This window comes from Strongylocentrotus purpuratus, unplaced genomic scaffold, assembly GCF_000002235.5.
Source record: "Strongylocentrotus purpuratus isolate Spur 01 unplaced genomic scaffold, Spur_5.0 spur5_scaffold_9, whole genome shotgun sequence".
NCBI lineage: Eukaryota > Metazoa > Echinodermata > Echinoidea > Camarodonta > Strongylocentrotidae > Strongylocentrotus > Strongylocentrotus purpuratus.
Window position 1 is genome coordinate 32,956,177 of NW_022145615.1, and position 20,029 is coordinate 32,976,205.

General features: G+C 37.8%; 1 protein-coding gene across 1 annotated transcript; it reads left to right on the forward strand.

Moving 5' to 3' along the window:
* Positions 1–1,760: 1,760 nt before the first annotated feature.
* Positions 1,761–16,852, forward strand: LOC105442685 (EGF-like repeat and discoidin I-like domain-containing protein 3). The gene is made up of 10 exons (XM_030977426.1): positions 1,761–1,827; positions 4,426–4,480; positions 7,534–7,695; positions 8,784–8,888; positions 9,582–9,926; positions 10,610–10,941; positions 12,756–12,912; positions 14,164–14,356; positions 15,139–15,306; positions 16,184–16,852. Exons 1-8 carry the CDS (start codon positions 1,801–1,803, stop codon positions 14,184–14,186), a joined length of 1,206 nt encoding a protein of 401 aa, XP_030833286.1. The 5' UTR covers positions 1,761–1,800; the 3' UTR covers positions 14,187–14,356; positions 15,139–15,306; positions 16,184–16,852.
* The last annotated feature ends 3,177 nt before the right edge of the window (positions 16,853–20,029 follow it).

Below are 20,029 nucleotides of genomic sequence, written 5' to 3' on the forward strand. Positions count from 1 at the left end.
CCGAGGCTACAACGCATAAATAGATTCTGCTCACTTCAATGAAGTTGTTGTGCATTGTGTTCTATATCACCTTCACAATAAAAAATGTATTAAAAGTTTTTGTTTTTAATAGGCGATCACTTTATTAAATTAGGGTACGCGCCATCGAAATTCGATATAACAATTCAATTGGAATTGCACTCTGCAGTGAATACCCTTTTATTAGAAATAATTAAAAGGGCTTTAATCAAGAAATTTGATGGGGAAGGTTTGAATAGCTTATCCGGGGTAAAACTTTGTGCTGATTCCAAACATGCCAGTCTTACGTACAGACCATTTCAAGATATTTTGAAAAATTTTGCCACTTTGGGAGCCAATACTAACCGTTATGGTCACTTTTGGTCAGAGGAAGGGTTCAATATCTTATCCAGTTTACAAAATAATCGCTGATTCCCAAAAATGTCAGTCTTAGAAAACCTTTTAACGACATTTTGGTAATTTTTCATCTTTTTTTCATCACAAATACCAAATTATTTATAGGCCTAACTCTAAATTTCTATTCTTTATCTGTTTTTCCTAAAGTTTCCGATAATATGATATTCTCAATTTCATGCTCTTATTCAAGCCTATTTGATGCCATGAGTGGACGTTGTCTTAAATATAATGTTAAGTAGGTCTAATGGAAATGCAAGAATGACGAAAATGATAGTTGAAGCAACTGGGAAAGATCAATATACACGTGAGTTCATAAGAATTGGTGTATAATCTGATATTTTATAATCATTAAAAGATCAGAAATTGACTTTATGTTGCTGAAAATCAAGTGCACTGCTCTAAGGAATGGGTATAATTTATGTGGGAGTACGCAGACGAATGACATGGAGGAACGTCTCTAACTATTTAACTGTTTCTCATCATATTTCGTATAAGACGGCATTTTGAAATGCAATCCTTTACGGGGGATATTTCTACCACGATCTCCCTACTGACTTAGCTGACATAAAAAAGAAAGGGAAAACTCGTAAACTCTCTCTGTCCCTACCCCTCTCCCTTATCTTTCCCCTCTGTTAGTTTTTATCCTATTTCCCCCTCCCTCCACCGATCTCTTTCTCTCTCTCTCTCTTTCTCTATTTCCTCTCTCTCCCTCCCCTTTTTTGTCTTTCTCTCATATTTTCTCTCTCCCCTTCTCATTCTCTCCCCTCATTCTCTTATTATCTTCCACCACATTGATGGGAGACGTAATAGAACTTGAGAACAATAACCTCACTCAGCCTTGACGGTTGGGTAGGTACCAGAAGAGCTAGTCACCCCGTGTTCACACACAACATTTTCCGTGATTAGGCGTGATTAGTACTGTTTCGCGATAGTTAAACGATGAAATTGTGTGTGTGGACGCTATACTATACGTCGTATAACGAAACGTCGTATAACGAAACGATGCCCGAACCTGCGTTTCGTTATACGACGTATCAAGAATCACGCCTAATCACGTCTAATCATGGAATGTGTTGTGTGTGGACGTTACTAGTATAACTAGTCGAACTAGAACGGTATAACTGGGCGGGGCTTAACGTGACCTCGAGCGAAAGGAGACCCGACCTCTCATTTCCGCTCCCATTTCATGATCGCAGTAGCAAACTGCGCACCTATACGACATTTCGCTGTAGAGTTTCAGGATTACTTTCTCGTGTTTGTAGACATCCTGGAATTTATACGATGATTCTTTATACGACGTTTCGTTATAGAGCTTCGGGATAACTTGTTTGTGTGTGGACACGCTGTGGATGAAGGTTACTGTATTCGGGAAGCGTTACTAACAGGATGGCGACTGGCGAAAGAGCAGCGCTGGTAAGTCTTTCATTCTGATTATGACTATGATTATTATATATATATCCATCGAACATACCAACAAAAATAAATGATTTCGTCAATGATGTGATGGAACTGAAAAAAATTAAAGATATTATCTGTGTTTTTTTTTTTTTCCTAATTGATTTATAAGTTTGTCATTTACTGAGTATTAACTCAAGAGGTATGCGCAAAAAAAAGGACGCAGCCAAACATTCAGGTAGTCTACACACAAAATAGTGATGGTCTTTTTATCCAAAAAACTCAGTGGTCTAAAGTTCTTGGAAATGTTATTTAGAGTGAATGGATAGATAACGTGTTTTTTGCCGATGATGATGGTCAACTATTGTTAATTAATGGTCAACATAGGATTTTTTTTTTTTTTTTTTTTAAATATATATGCACCAACAAAGAGAAGGCACACAGATTTTTTAAAACAAATTCACACTTGTATTGAAAAAGCAATGAAAAAGAATAAAAGGCACTTAATGATAGGAGGAGATATGAATTGTACAATTAATCCGACAAAGGACAAACGAGGTGCTATTGGTGTATATTACAAGAAACCAACCGCTTTTAAGAATTTATTCGGAAATCTGAAGTTTCTAGATGTGTGAAGGAAACATCACAAAGATATACGCCAATTTAATATTGCTATAAAAAAAACTTCGAAATTGAAATAAATCTATACCACTGGTAGTATCTTCTGATATACGTCCAATGTTAAGAAATGAACACAATGCCATTTCGCTGATATTAAGAATGGGGAAAGGTGTAAAAGGTCCTGGTTATTGGAAAATAAATGTTTCTCTTTAAGAGGATGGATCATTCCGAGTCGAAATTTAGAATATTATTTTAAAATGTGTAAGCGATGAAGATTTGTTTTTTATGAAGTGTGAAATAGATTTTTAAAAATAAGGGCAAAGAATTTTCACAAATATTTGCTGCTAGAAAGTAAAAAAATAAATTAATTCTTCAGATTTAGAAACAAGATTACAAGATTTGGATTTGAAATTAGTAGAAGGAGATCCAAAAACTTTAGAGGTATATGAGTTAGTTAAAGGACAAATATAAAAATAAACCCCAAAAGTATGCAAAGGAGCTGGTATGGAATTCGAAGGATGGACGAAGGTGAAAAGAACACAAGATATTTCATGTCACTAGAAAAACGAAATGGTGAGAAAAAAGCCTTAACACAATTAAAGACACAGGATGGTAAGAATAGGTTGATAAGAAATCAACAAGAAATAATAAGTGAGGTCAATAGATACATATTTAGCGGCTTTACAAGAAAAAAGAAATTAGTTTAGAAATTATTGATGATTTTTGTGTTATGATCAGGGGCGTAAATCCGTACCGAGGAGTGGGGGGGGGGGGATGATCGGCGATAGCACTACACGCCAGGTGCGTACGCAGGATTTTTTCAAGGGGGGGGGGGGGTTAACATTTATAAATCGGGCCGAAAATTTCGCAACGACTCAGCCGACCGCTGAATAAGCGGGGGGGGGGGGGGGGGGGGGGGGGGGTAAGAGGATACTTTTTTGTTTTGTTTTGGGGTCTCCAAAAAATCGCAACGACTCAGCCGACCGCTGAATAAGCGGGGGGGGGGGGGGGGGGGTAAGAGGACACTTTTTTTTTTTTTTTTGGTCTCCAAAAAATCGCAACGACTCAGCCGACCGCTGAATAAGCATTTTTTTTCAGGGGGGGGGGGGATGATATCAGGGGGGATGTTTGTACAGGCCATCCCCCCTACTTCAAGCCAGGGGGGATGCAGCCCCCCCCCCATCCCCCGGGATTTACGACCCTGGTTATGATGAATGTCCTAAACTTAAATATAAAGATACAGAAAGTTGTGAAGGATTAATGACAAATAGGAAATTTGAAAAACAATAAATCACCTGTTATAGATGGATTCCAAAATCGAACTCTATAAAACTTTTTGGAACAAAATAGATCAGATTTTAGTCGATGCCCTAAATTATTCATATGTAAAGCATTTATCTGTTTTTCCAAAGAAAAGGGCTGATAACTTTGTTATTTAAAAAGGCTGTCCTGAGATTTTGAAGAAATGGCGGCCAGTGACATTATTCAACTGCGACTACAAAATAGCCGCTGCACTCTTAGCAAGTCGCTTAATCAAATACTGTGAATGATAACCAGGTTGGATATTTACAAAATAGATTAAGTGGTTTAATATAAGGTTACTTTAAGATATGATAGATTAAATGAATGGAAACAAATTTCAGGGAGCTTTTATGATAGTAGACTTCATGTAAGCTTTCGATGTGGTTACCATGGATTTCATAAAACGAACATTGAGTTGTTCAATTTTGGAACACAATTCCACGAATGGGTCTCTATACTGTATGAGCACACATTTTAATAAATATCGACTTGAAATTCTGACTTCACATCTACATGTATACATTTACGTTCGCAGTATTAACCCTAAATTATTCCCACAAAATCTGAAGGGCGTATCCACCTTATTTTGATTCATATTGAATTTGTTACTTAATTGATTTTTTTAAAGAATTTTAATCAACCGAATAGCCCCTTAACTTGATTTTTGTGAATATTTTCTCTCTTTAATACAAGATCTGGTTGTGCCTTTCCTTTCTTCTGTACGGTTCAGTACAGGGAGCCAATAGAGGTAAGTGTTTATTTGACAAGAACAATGAGTAGTTGGGAGGGGGGGGGGGGGGGAGGGGGAGAGAATGAGAGAAAGAGAGAGAGAGAGAGAGAGAGAGAAAGTCTTAGTGCGAGAGAGAGAGAAAGAGAGAGAGAGAGAGAGAAAAAGAGTGAGAGCGAGAGGGAGAAAAGAGAGAGAGAGAGAGAGCGCTAGAGAAAAACACCACACACAGTATCACAAACGTAACTCCTTAACCCCACCCCTTTTCCAGAGAGAGAGAGAGATGGAGAGAGAGAGAGAGAGAGAGAGAGAGCGCTAGAGAAAAACACCACACACAGTATCACGAACGTAACTCCTAAACCCCACCCCTTTTCCAGAGAGAGGGAGAGAGATGGAGAGAGAGAGAGAGAGAGAGAGAGGGGGGGGGGGGAGAATGGATGCTGCTTAGTGATTAAATTCATATAGCCATTAGTATCTTTTATGATTAAAAAACAAATTCATGAGATTATAACAAAAATCACGGGTACGGAGGGACAATCCTTTTCGCTCTGATGCTAGTAATACAATAAAAGAATATCGTCACCATAGGAAACCTTTGATGAGAATGAAAATATTAAAAATAATAAATCTTAGATTCGGTAGCGATAATTAGTTCGATGATCACCTCTTTAAATAAATAAAACACATAGTGCATGTATATGGAACATAACCAACCATGAAGAAGTGACCGAGGATTACAGGATCTACCTCTCCTCGTAACATGATGATGATGATGATAATCATGAAAATGTCCTCACGTAAATGAAGCTTGGAGTGGAAATAAGCAAATGTTATACCCGAGACATTTTTGCTCTCATTAGTAATTTTATACGCTAAGATATTTCCTGATTTCAACCCCGGACCTAAGCTTAACACTAATCGTAACCCTAACTAAACCTAAACCTAACCGAAAACCAACTTGAACACTCAATAGTAATCCTCACCCTTAGGCCAATATCTTTGATTTATTCAAATGTTGGTTGGAGTATGAAAGTAGGACTTCCGAAATTCACGAATTTATCAATTAACAGTTGGAAATTATAAATCATGGATCTGGCCAGGATTCTTCATTGTATTTATACATGACGTATTATAAGTGACATATCTAGGAATAAGAAGCCCGGGAAAAAACAATAATGTTTTTTCCATTTCGCAAACTTATAAGCTAAACAATTCTAAGTTTTTAATTAAGTGAATCGTTAATGTTAACATGATGATGATGATGATGATGATGATGATGCAATGACGTGGGATGGTAGAATAATGATAGAATAGTAATTGTAAAAGTGGGGAGAGCAAGGCAATCGAGTAGATGACATTTTAATTCTTTAGGCTTTCTGAATTATTTCAAGGGAGCACCGCAATCGAGCGTTAGAGTTCTTCCATATTGTGAACTTTAAAACACGCTATTTTATTCGCTTTAGTTATAATTAATCATCCATTATGTATTCCGAAATACTCAAGGTAGACTCCTCTTCAAATTTGAAATATCCATATGAACATTTTCAATAATATAAGATGGCAAGTGCTTCGGATTAACTACCATGAATAACCAAGGAATTATTCAATTTGAATTCGTCTTTTGTCTACTTGACATGCTTTAGGCAATGGTAAAATAAAGATTAATTGGATGTAGAAACGCACACTTGACCTTGCCAAATAATTCATCCTTGAAACTAGCTTTTAGATCACATCGCTTCCGGATCACAAATTTACCACAAAAAAGAAGGATGCATACAATTCTATGTCACTTAAAATGATTGATTAATTGGCCTGCAAGTGGGCATTTAATATCGTTATAAGTCAAATTGTAAAAGGGCCGACAAAAACTAATCATTAATTCATACGATCGTGCTGATGAATATTTTGTTCATAAATTTCCCAAGCTGCAGTTGTAGAACTATTAAATTGAATATCATTTGACAACGAATAATTTGTTATGGTTTGTCTCAGGAATAGGCTTTGTATCTAGTGCAATAAAACAAAATTAATAGAAATCATTATTACTACCAACGTGACTACTAATATCATGATAATAGTCTGAGTTTAGAGGTCATTTTTGTGTGGTATGTGTTCACGCTTGGATAAACAAGAGGCATTGTTTGCGAGAGTACAAAAATCGACTTGCGCAAAAGTGATGCCTACTGTATGTATTATGTGGGGATTAGCGGAGTGAGAGAATGATTTGAATGTATCAAATGAAATGCATTGCATATGCTTTTTGCAGAAGCAAAGTCACACACACACACACACACGCGCGCACAACTGTTCGTTGATATTTCATATTCGATATTTGATATATGTGGCATGATTAATTCTGTTAGGGATGTTATTTGGATCTGCAAAGACCGAATTAATACCGAAATCCCAATTGTTTTATTCAAACATCACATAAGCAACTTTGGCGCAAGTCGATTTTTGCACTCTCGCAAACAATGCCTCCTGTTCATCCAAGCGTGAACACATACCACACAAATATGATACCAAACGATTTGGGATAAAACATTCTTTCATAAGATGTATAATAATTTACTGTTCATAGATGATTTTTAAAATAATTAGCAATTATCTAGGTGTAAACTTTTTTTTGACTCACACTGTATAGCATACAATGCCTAATCGGTGACCATTGGTCCCTTTGATCCTCTTTTTCGTATGTTAATTGAGAGCTGATTTGATAAGATAACACATGTCAGCGACGTTGCAAGGTGTTCGAATCCCTCCTGTAAACTAATACAGATGGGATTTAAGTTAAGACATAGTGCATATTTGTTTTAATTATTTAAATTATTATGATTATCATTACTATCATTGTAAATGTTATTATTTTTGACATGATCATAATTATAAAAATGATTATGACCATAACTATTATATTAATGAAAATAAAATAATGATTAATATTATCCCAATTACCAACATCATTATCATTATTAGTTCTATAATATTTTTTTGGATTATTATCATAATACTTAATTTAATTCATTCATTTTAATATGATAGTGTAATCGATGTTCACATTACACGCGTTACAGACGTTCAACAGCCTTGCCTGACAAACATAAAATGCCCAACCCGGATCTCTGATGAAGGCGATGTGATAGAGTACGTACTGAAAGAGGCTCCGAAAGAACTACAGACTCTGTTCAGCCTCTTAGATAAGAGGACCGTCTTCCATCACGTTTGCAGAGAACCAGGTAGGAAGCTATCGATGTTAGAAGACGGCCATGATGGCTGCTGTACCTTTAAAATACAACTGACACCACAGATCGTTTTCAGATTATCTCCATATTTATAATTCTATCGCCACCACCACCATCATCATTATTTCATTATTCATTATTGTTATCGTCCTTATCATTGCCAACATCATCATCATCATCATCATCATCATCATAATCTCATTATCCATCATCATTTTCGTCATTATCATTGTCAATTTCATCATCATCAGTACCATCATCATCACCATCATCATCATAATCATCATCATCAGCGCTATCCTTATTCATAGCTGTATGACGATGATAAATGTATGGATTTGTAAGACGTTTTATTTGTTGATATTTTACTTTGTAAACTCCATGTAATTCAGCCCTTTGGCTACTTTGTGGATTTTAGAAATAAATACCATTTTAGTTCGATATTATTCATCATCATCAGCGTCATCATCATCATCATCATCATCATCATCAAAGGCATAGATTGCGTTACGACCTCTGCGAATCAAGCCAATTATAATGAGGCCTCACGTAGAGCTGTGTCAGTGACTTGTGGGGTCCGTGACGGGCAATGTGATGGCCAATGGTACAACAAATAATTGCTAAATCAACAATTCACACACTAGTACTGCGATAAATTTCTGGCGTATAGACTTAAACTCCTTGAGAGGCTTCAACAGCGCATGGAATAACGCAAGCCAAATGAAGTCTTGTGTGCAGCAGGTATTATTTCAAAATAATATCCCTTCTCCCGGGCCCTTCTCCCACAAAATTCTCTGCCATCCTTGCCTTAACGGAGGAACGAAACCTTTTTAGGCTTCATTAGTGCAGGTAATAAATACAATTGAAGTAACGGCTCGGGATATGTAGGACTTTACAGGCTCATTGGCGCACGAAATGACGCTACCGAGTTTACGCCCTATGTGGAACAGGCATATCCCTTTTACCCACAGCATGTTTCAGACATCCGTGCCTCAATGGAGGAACATGTAACGAAAAGTTAGCTTTATTAGCGCAGGTTATGCAGGATACATTATATCACACCCATATCCATTCTCCCACAGCATGTCTCTGCAATCCTTGCTTCAATGGAGGGTCATGCCATGAAACGTTTGAAGGATTTACCTGTTCCTGTCCAGACGGATATATCGGCAACAGTTGCGAAACATGTAAGTTCATTTCCTTTTCATTCCATGAATCAGGAACTTTCCATGCAGGGGCATAGGCTTCTATGCGTGAGCAAGTATGTGTGTGTGTATGTGTGTGTGTGTGTGTGTGTGGGGGGGGGGGGGGGGGCTGGGGGGGGGGGGGGGGCGTCCTACGAAACCTGCCGGCAAGCCAAAAGGATGCTCTTATTAAATCTTAGTTTTCAGACAGAATTGATATTTTAAAGGTGGAGTTTGGAGGGGGCGTTCGCCTGGATAATAAATACCTCTGGTAACTGATTTTCCAGATCGCATACTGAAGTAAGCATCATTCATACAAATTGTCAAAAAGAGTATTCCTATCCTAATTGTCACTGTTATCATTGATATATAAATACCCAAATACATGCACCCATCCAGAACAATTACAATAGGGTGCCATACCGGTATATAGGGTAGTATAATAATAATAATAATGGTGGATTCTTATATAGCGCACATGTCCGTCACGTTGTGACGCTCCTGGCGCTGCCCCGATTGTTACCCGGGTATAACCAAGAAAGTAAAATTGGGTGGTTTATGTTTAACCGAGAAGAAGAACTGCAGATCACATGTGATTCATTGCCTTTAAAAATCATGCTCTTCGATATTGAAACCATTATGTAGTACACTTCGATTTCTTCTTTATAACGCTATAACTTATTTTCTTTAATTCAGTTTCTATGATCCTATCTGTAAGTGTCCATGGAACTGATCATGGCACCAGCGAAGGGAGAGTGGGCTTCACCAGCCACGGTTCTCCTTCCCAAGTTAAACTGTTTACAAATGAGGCCTGGTCCATGAATACGTCCCATCTGGTCTGCCAGCACCTTGGGTATAGTCGGGGAGCCTATGCTACATTGAGCGGCAATGTGTACAACACTACTGATTCCAACTCTAGTCTAGAGTACGGTGATATACGGTGTGGTCAGGATGCGAGGAACATATCAGAATGCTGGTACGAATCCAGACCAAGGGATGGTGTAATCAGTGATATGATCATTGCAGTGGTTTGCTGTACATGTGAGTATTATGCTTCATAGCTTATGCACACGAGGCGTTATATTCGGATTGTGTCACTTCCTGACCGAATCAAGCCTCCTCCTCCTCCACCTTCTTCTTCCTCTTTTCCTTCATCATCATCTTCATCATCATCATCAGCAGCAGCAGCAGCATCATCAGCATCATCATCATTCTTCATTATCTTCTTTTCCTTTTTCCAATCTTCTTTTTTGTTATAATCCGGATCCTATCTATATAGAGAAAGATTTCTCTCACTTTTCGTTTTGTTAATTTGTCTCAGGTTACCTGATTGAGTATTGCTTTAATATCGAACAAGCCCATTTTCACTGCATCTAGCAGCTCTACAGTCTTTTCAGTTTTTTAACTGTCGAAGTTGCAATATATACTTTTTTAAAGTTCAGTCAACATGGAACTGACTTAATTGATTTACGATAAATATATAACTTAACAATATATGCATTTCTTGGTGAGCCCTCAACTTACGTATACTACTTTAAATTGTAGAATTCATTCGTGCATTCTGTCCAATTACAAACAGAAAGAAATAAATAATAATAATAATCTTTTAGTCCACTCCAAATTTTATTAAACCGAAAATGAAAATTCGTTATTGTTTATTGGTGTTAAACAAAATGTAAAGAAATATTTGGCATGATATTATTCTCCAAACAATGTGCGTACAGCTCCTGTATGCGGACCTGAAGGGGAGCCTCTGGGGATTAGTTCCGGCATTATTCCCGATTCGGCCATTACTAAATCAAGTTGTGATGCATCGCTTGATTGTGACAGCACAGCCGGGCGCCTACACTCCAACGCGACCTGGATACCGGCTGCAAACGACTATGCTAGCCCTTGGATTCAGATCCATTTGGAATCCTTGCACTTGGTCACCGGGGTTGTCACCCAGAGTCACCATTCCTTGGATGACAGTACGACTTCGTATACAATATCATTCCGTTTGGATACCGACACCTGGATATCCTACAGGGATGTTTACACGTATTCTAATTCTACGGTAGGCGAATATTAATTAATTTGAAGTTGGATGGGGGGGGGGGGGGGGGGTTGACAAGATTGTGAAGACTTTCGAGAAATCAGCACGCGAGCAACAGTCTTAACACCCTATTGAATTATCTAGTACTGACTCGAAAATATCTGCGTCCGATTTTGTTCCTCTTTCATTTCACGGATGATTAACCGTTTTTGAAATTCGTTATCTACTTTAAAGTAGATTAAAAAATAACTTTATTTTCACTATTGCAAAGTTGAAACTTTGATTCGACAAGGTTATCAAACTTCAATGCTCGGAAACATTCGAAGTAATGATTATTATAAATTACAAAACGCTTAAATACAGCCCCGGAATAGCACCTGAAGAGCTCTCCGAACGCTGCTGAGATGTGTGACATCACAGGATGAACTTGATTTGCACAAGCAGACGATGTCCCATGATATCTCACACATTTTCAGTGCCTGTTTGTCATCTGTTCTTGAGTTCTTTCTCTTACTTCACTACCGTCAGGCTAAATGTATAATATATATAATATATTGCCTTACTCTAAACCACGCGCATGATTTTATTTTAATGACAAATGCAGCGATACAAAAATAAAGGGATCCGTCGCTTGTAAACAAAATAAGACGCCATTGTATTTTCAACTGCACACGCCGCGGTATGTTCGGCGTTTCAAGAGGGAACAAATGCCGTCCTTAATATCACTCCGGGGGGTTTTCAATTTGAAAGTCTGGTTTCTTTGATTGTTAATTAACCCCTATCCTGTGTATTTATAAACAAAATATTTTAGTTATCAGAATCGGTTTCATATCACCTTTCGAATGGTTTGAAATGCCATGACATTTATATACACTAAACTCATGATAATTTGAGAAATAATAGCTTTGCAACTTTGTTCATTCTTTATGGGATGTCATCTGCTTGGGCAGTATTGGTGCATTATGTGACGTCATAAAACATCGTTATCTTTCTGGCGAATCTCTCGTATATCCCAGTTGGTATGGAGTTGGTGTTATTTGTATTTTTTTTTTATATATCACCCCATGTTTACTTGACCTAAAACTTGTAACAAGGCCATCTATTAGCTAACCAGTTTCTAGTGATACATTAGTTGACATATTTGTGATTTTCTTTGAATGTCCACATCCAAGGTGGTGGTCCGGGTGAAGATTTGATAAGCCCATAAATACTGAATTGAAAAGATGTTTTTAATATTCAAATATGAACAGTCTGGTGTTCTACTTCACTTATAGACTTTTAATTTACACGTTTCCTTCTAGACCACCTTACAAAATTAATCAGTCCAAACATTTCTTCCAAATGCAAGAATCGATTGGGGCTAATTAGGATTTATTCATTTCATTCATTGGTAGCATCTGCTGTAATCCGTGGTTTGTTGAACAAACCTTATTTCGTAATTTCTTTTAAAGTCGTTTTTAAGACCGTAGATTTTGGAGTCAGAAGAAGCGAGTTTAAAATCGCTAACTATAATAGTTTTGGGTTTTCAAAGAATACGTATTACGCTACTTGACAGAATACAGAACTAGAAGTTAGAGCAGTTGCCGAGAGACGAATCATTTACATGTGGCGCCAGATTGTTGACTAGGAAATTTGTATGCAATAAAATATCCTGTTTCAAGTGGCAACTTGGCACGGTATGAACTGAGTTTCCATATGGGGATCCATACCGGAACAACCCTCTATGGATCATTATTGCAAAGCCGGGCATTTTACAAAATATAATTCTTCACTATTATTTTCAAACTTGTGTCTCATATTTTTCATTTTAATAATCTGGTTGAACACTTTGTCAGGTATTTCAAGGGAATTTCAGACGTACGACCCCTGTTGAGCATTCCTTTCATCCTCCGTTGATGGCGCGCTTCATTAGACTTCACCCTCGTACTTACGTTGGGTCACCAAGTCTCCGTTTTGACCTTATAGGTTATGGACCACTTGCTGATTACATAGGTAACATTATGTTTGTTTTCTTTATTAACGCTGTTGTTGTCATATCCAATCACAGTGGCGTATCTAGGCATTAACAGCACTCGGAGCAAGCAATGAAATTGACCCCCTCCCAAACGTATTTACATTACTATACAAGCGAGCAAAGTGAGAGAAAAAAGAGACACTACCAATGAGGTGTAAAGATATTTAATTCGTCATGTGAACATTTTCAGTACTTCTCATGTCAAGAACCAGTTTGTTTTTAGATTTTGAGAACGAGCGAGCGAAAATGATCAACTGTTCTTTCTTTGAAATATATTTCATCATGAAAAATCACTAGCTTATGCTACGGTCACAAAGGTTCGTATGAACGATAAATTCGTACGAATATCCCTGTTTTTCCATTGTCTTCCCGTATTTCCATTGTCTGAAAATCGTTCCTACGTCGTTCGTAGCCGTTTTTAATGGCATTTGTGACCGAGGCTTTAGATATCTTCGTGCACCTTGCTGACCGGATATGAAGATAACCGAGCATGTCACTGGCCGGATATGAGGTGATGGTTGCTCGAATATTAGAACTCTAATAATCCTTTGATGAGCCCCCAAGCCCAGCACCTCTACCCCCTTCCCCACCTTGTCCTTGTGCAACAAATGAGAGGGAAAAAGCGACCGGGCTTTAGAAAAACGTCGCATTTTAAACCCTCAAAATTCAATTTCTATTTATACAATTTACCTTTCGTACTTGGGGCGCATAACCCTTGAAGATCATGACTTTTGTTCCTTTTCTCTAACGTGCCCCTGCCCCTCCCCCCTGATACGCCATTTAGCACATGATCGCAGACGATTTTCGAAAAAATGAACCATGGAATATCTGTTCTCCACATTTTGAAATGACTGTTACGTAATCCCAACGTGATTTGTTATCGCAACGCAAAAAAAAAAAAAATTGCCCTGAAGTTGATATCTTGGATTACAAGTTTTTTTTAACATGTTTCGGTATCAATTTCCTGAATTATTTCTCATTCTGTTTGCAAATCCGATGTTGGCTTATTTAAATGTAAATAAAGCGTCCGTCTTTTCAACCGATGTCAGAAAATAAGGACATTTTATTAGGCTTTCGTCATTTTTTTTGCTAAACAACCCCCACCCAGCCGTTCTGTCCATCCCTTTGGTTGTATCGGTGTCTTTGCGATTGTGTTCGATATTCATTTCCTGTGTACCCATTTTCAATATCCGTATCAAGTAGTAGTCCTTCTTTATCGTTCTCTAAAGGTGATATCTACGAGCCGAATTGAGATGTGCTCCACCCTTGGGAAAGAAATTAGGAGTGGCAAATAGTAGCATCATCCCCGATAGCTCATTTTCTTCAACCCATGTCTATGGAGATGGAGTTAAGGCTTACCAGGCACGTCTTTTTGGAAATTCTGCTTGGGGGCCCGCTTCACGCACATCATCCTGGTGGAAGGTAGGGAATTCACTCTTATGGTTTAATTTGGTTTGTTAAATTGTACATTCAACAAAAGTAGTGGCGCCAGTCCAGTAATATAGGGGGCGGGGTGGAGTGGAGAGAATTAGGTAGGCCTACTTTGCATTTATTGTTTACGAATGGAATTAACAATCAGAGGTATTATAGAACGAATTATTGTTATACTGGTGTCGTTGTTATTATCATTGTTATTATTACTTATATCAATATTGTTATAATTGTAATTATTATTATTATCAATATTATTATCCCCTCGCCGACGAATTCGGAGAGGATATAATGACGCTGCCGTCCGTGCTTCCGTCCGTCCGTCCGCATTGTCGTCCTTCCGTTCGTAACAAATCTGGTTTCCCCTCGATAACTTTGACGGATTTTAATGAAATTGGATATGAAGGTACATGGACAAAACACAACCAAAGTTCGATTTCAGAGTATGTAGGTCAAAGGTCAAAGGTCATAGCTGATTAAATTTTGCGAAAAAAAGCTAATTATTCGAAAATTTGGTTTTCATTCAATAACGTAAGTAATGTTGTGAGTATGTACGTCAAAGGTCAAAGGTCACAGCTAATTAAATATGCAAAAATGGCTAAATATAGGCCATTTGTCGGAGAGGGGATGTTACGCTTTGCGTTGAATTTTTATTATTATAATTACTATCGTTATTATTGTCATTATCATTATTGTTATCAATATATGCGTTATTTTTGTTGTTATTATTATTAAATATCGTTATTGTCATTACTTACGACATGCACACTCAGGTTAACCTCGGCACAGTGTATCAGGTGACAGGGGTCATGACCCAGGGTAGACCACCCCTACCTGAATACGGCGATCTCCATCAATGGACAACATCCTACACGCTGTCACTCGCAATCGATAGTGTAACGTGGGTCGGTGTTTCAGAAGAGCATTGTGGATTCTTGAAGGTTAGTTTATATAGTTTAGTCCCTGCCTGTCATGCATTCAATGGATACGTTGTAATGATGACAGAAATTAGTACAATAAAACCGTGAATTATTTTATTCTTTATCATGCAACTGTTTTCTGCACCCACTGGATCACTCAGTTTTCCCAAGAGAGTTATGTCGCCAATTCTTTCTTTTTATGAGGCCGCCATCAATCTCCGGCCTAACCGCTGACGACGGTGGTCTCCTGCGTTCTAAATTACCTCTCTCATTTATTGAAAAATATTCATTTGAAATTTCTTATCTTATTTGTATGCTTCGTACATTTTTGTTGTATGATATACTTGTACACGATTTTTTTTTATTAATTACTTTTGTAAACATTTTATTCATTGTATTTGTTATTGTTCAAATTTTTGTACTTTGAATTCAAGTTTGTTCTCCTCGGCTGCCAACGAACAATTCCATAATACAACTTCGTCTGTTACAATCAATTTCGTCAAAGTGTCATATAAATTCGTCATTCGTTCGTTATAAGATACGACAAATTTGAATGAAACTCTCTGGAAATTAATCGCACAACGACGAATTTGATTATTACATTCTGCAGCGGATCACTACATGTAGGTGAGACGAATTCAAATTAAATATGACGAAAATAGACGGACAAGTCCTGAAATTGATTACCAATTGCCTAACTTGAATGACAAATGACTAAGTTAACTTTGACATTTGGACGATCCCGGGTTCCTAGAAACTAGTCGAAGTGATAAGATAAATTTTGGATTTGAAAAAGGTATACAAGATCGACGGAAAATCCAATACACAGAGGAAATGCATGTACTTATAAAAGATGAATAAATGTTAATAGCCTATTCTATTTCCCCCGTATCTTTAGGAATTTCCCGCCAATTTTGACGGGGGTACGCCGGTGACCAATTTACTTCCAAGCCCACTTTCTGCACAATACGTCAAGATCTACCCCATAGCCTATCACGGTTATCCCCATTTGAGATGTGAAATATTGGGGTTCTAGCGCGGAATGGTCATATAATTTCATTGTAGAAGAAACTGTTCAGAAGCCGGGATGGACGGCCATGTAGAGGTCCGAGTTTGGGGAATATTTCGCTCGGGCTATTAAGAGATGACTTTGAATATGTGTATGTATAATGTAAAAAGACTATTAATTGTATCATACGCACAAATTATGGGAGCTGACACGCGCAAGATTTGACGCACGCTGACGATGGTCTAGTACTTAATTTATACTGGAAATCTCGCTCGATATGCCTAGCTTTTCTGAGATTCCATTTTTTGTATATAAAATATTTGTCTTATTCTCAAACTTTAAGGAAAGGTTGAGTTCTGGGGAGAGGTGAAATACAATTTCTTAGCGTTAACATTATCTTATTCTCAAACTTAAATGTACTCTGTAAACTTATTTTGTTTCGTAGATACTTATCAGTATTCGTTACTTGTGTAATTCATTTGTTATAATGTATGTTGTAAAACTGTATGGTTTATATAAGTACGTTATTTGAATTTTAGATAAATGAGTGGAAAAAAAGTTAAATCAAATCAATAACATTTAGTGGGTTGTAGACTTCGAAACTATTTCTAAGAATATTAGTCACCCAAAATCGTGACCATTGGGTCTATGGGGAAAATTGGTATAAACTCAACTAGAAATTCAATTCCAATATAGATGCTGTTGCAATTAGAAGGAGAAATACAATATATGTATTGTATAGGACAATCCCATAGTGCGGGTTTTATGATTCCACATTGGACAAATTGGAATCGGTGTAAATCTGTAAACACCAACGAGAAGTTGGTATTAATAGAACGTATGTAGCTGTACTGTAACTCTGGTATTTAGGATTTATGTAGCTGTACTGTAACTGTGGTATTTAGGATTTATGTAGCTGTACTGTAACTTTGGTATTTAGGACTTACGTAGCTGTACTGTAACTGGAACAGAGGGACAGAACAAAACCATTGGTACAGGTCTATCCATCGACAGGGGCTGACGTCAGACAGACAGGTCGTCGTCAGGATACTCCAGGCAGGCGCGGATCCAGGATTTCTTAGGGGAGGGGGCCAACTTTTTTTTTTTTTTGCTCCCGAAAATTTGAAAATCGCGCAGGCCGAAAAGTCGCTCAGTGGGGGTTGGGGGGGGGGGGGGGGGGGGGGGGGGGGTAGTGAGCATTAATTTTTTTTTTTTTTTTTTTGCTCCCTAAAATTAGAAAATCGCGCCGGCCGGACATTCATTCAGTGGGGGGGGGGGGGGGGGGGGGGGGGGGGGGGGGTAATGGGCACATTTTTTTGGCGGTCCTCTGAAATTTGCACCCCCCCCCCTTGAGCGCCAGGGGTCAACCCCCCAAAAAGGTAAAAAATCACGTGTTTTTACATGATTTTTTTTCTCAAGGGGGGGGGGGGCGGGCCCCCCTTGGATCCGCCACTGACTCCAGGACCCTGTTTCATAAAACTTTATGTCAGTAACATGTTACTCTAATCGTTATAAGCTACTGAAATCCTTGTATTTGATTGGCTGTGGGGAGATTTGTCACAGATCTGTGGCAGTTGTTATTGATGACAAGTGTTATGAAACAGGGTCCTGGAGCAGGAGATACCCTAACTAAAGACAAAGTTAAAGACCTACATTAATCAGTGAGCTGTATTAATCTACTGTTTAAGTCTCATATGTTTGTAATTCATTTATGTATTCTGTTGTAACCGTTGTGTAGATTAGTTTGCATTAAAAAAGGTTTATTCAACCGAATTAATTGTGTTAATTATTCTTTTGTTTGCCAGGTTCAAATATTAAAGTCTTAGTGGCAGAACCAACAATAGGAAAGATCCCTGTCGCAAGGTGTGGCTCGATTCCCACCTTGTAACAATAATTGTGTGGTGTGAGGGCCGGTTGATATTCGTCTTAAAAATGCAGTAGGCCGGTTAAATCGAAATCCCCCAGCAGTAAATCAGTTCCTGCTCGCCCATCTCTAGAAGGAAACGATTTTTATTTATTGGACAAGAAAGAGAGGTGTTTCTTTCTGAGGAAATGTCCTTACAAATGTGCGTATTATTTTAGGTCTTGAGACCAGTTTGATTATTATATACCTTTGAAATAACTCCCTTTTTAATCGGAATGTTTTTAATTTTTAATGTTGGATAAGGGTAGAAGTTTGTGTGTGTGTGCGTGTGTGTGTATTTGGGTTTACAGACGCATATCAATCAGAAATGATTATTTACGTTTGAGGACCGTCAGTGTTGCAGAGCGGGATGAAATACCATATTGAGTAAATGATAAAATACAACCATATTATTTTCGATACTACATCCGCAGTGAGTAATATATTTAGCAATACAGACACATTGTTTGTTATCAAGTAGCCAGCCTTTAGACAAGGCCACATGTGTAATAGACGCTGAGCGACTAAAAAGAGTCTAATCGCGAAAACCCGAGTGACCGGCAGAGCGAGTGGCCCAGCCAAGTAATCTGGATTGGATTTCTTATGCTAACCGATGTTTCCGACTGGAATTCTCTACCGAAAAAAATGGTAGCGTCCAATCACCGAACGAATCGTCACATGACGTCAGCAGATAGTATCCATCATACCCACACACGCGCGCGCGCGCAAGCTCACACACATAGAGCAAGCATGATTTTTCCTCAACTCAGGAAACTCCCGAAATACCAACACAAATTTCAAGGTTATAAGATGTATAACAAATCCAGGAACCACCACATCCAATAATAATTGTGATCGCGCCAAAAAATACCATGAACAAAATTTGATTCAGAAGTCTAAATAAACTCCAGTTCTCAGAATTTGCTTTATTCCTTCAAGATGAATAAAAAAAAAACTACATCACAAATAATATACTATATTTTTTTGTTAATTCAACGTATTCTTTTTACGTTTCAATAATGAAAAAATAAAAACAAATTCTTAGTACAGATTATTCAGGCCTACAATTTACTAGCGTTGCATGTATACGAAACTACAACTACCTCTTATTTCACTAGTATTATAGTACAGTGCATAATATGTTCTTTCAGGATTACACTTGCATATACGATTAATCAATGATTACTTTTTCAAAGAGCGAGCTAACACTTTTACTAAGTTCATTTGTATAAAAGCAGAGAAATAAAAAATAAACAGAATGGCGACAATTTGAAATAGATTTGAGATGACTAGGTCTATGCGAATATCAAACTGGTAGTTGGTAAGTGAATTTCTGAATTGTGGCGGAGTCGCGGATAACTTTCCCGTCGGTGGTGGAATCTTGGCAAAGGAGTGACGAACAATTCTGCAGGGCAATTCTGAGACTTTGCACAGTCATGGCATATATTTGTTTATGTTGTAAGCATGTGTGTTCCCATTATCGTGTCGAAGGATGAGGGGGCTCTGGGGGTTGAAGCCCCCTCACCCGCGGACACCCCCCCCCCCCGTTACGTCACACTCCAATAAACTACTCTAAAAGAAAACAGAAAATCGGAGAAGCAGATTGGTGAACGGATGTTATTAATTTTGGAATTGTAATCACTACAGTGTGTATAAACCCAACTTTAGTAGCTTCTTATTACAAATTCATAACCATCATGACTTTAAAATCTATTTTAATGATGGAGAGTAACTTGTTTCCTGTCAAACGACACCCTATTTATGATATTTCTGCCACGGGTGACAGAGCACCAGGATCTTTAAAAAGTGTTGTCAAAATCGCTTTACAGTAC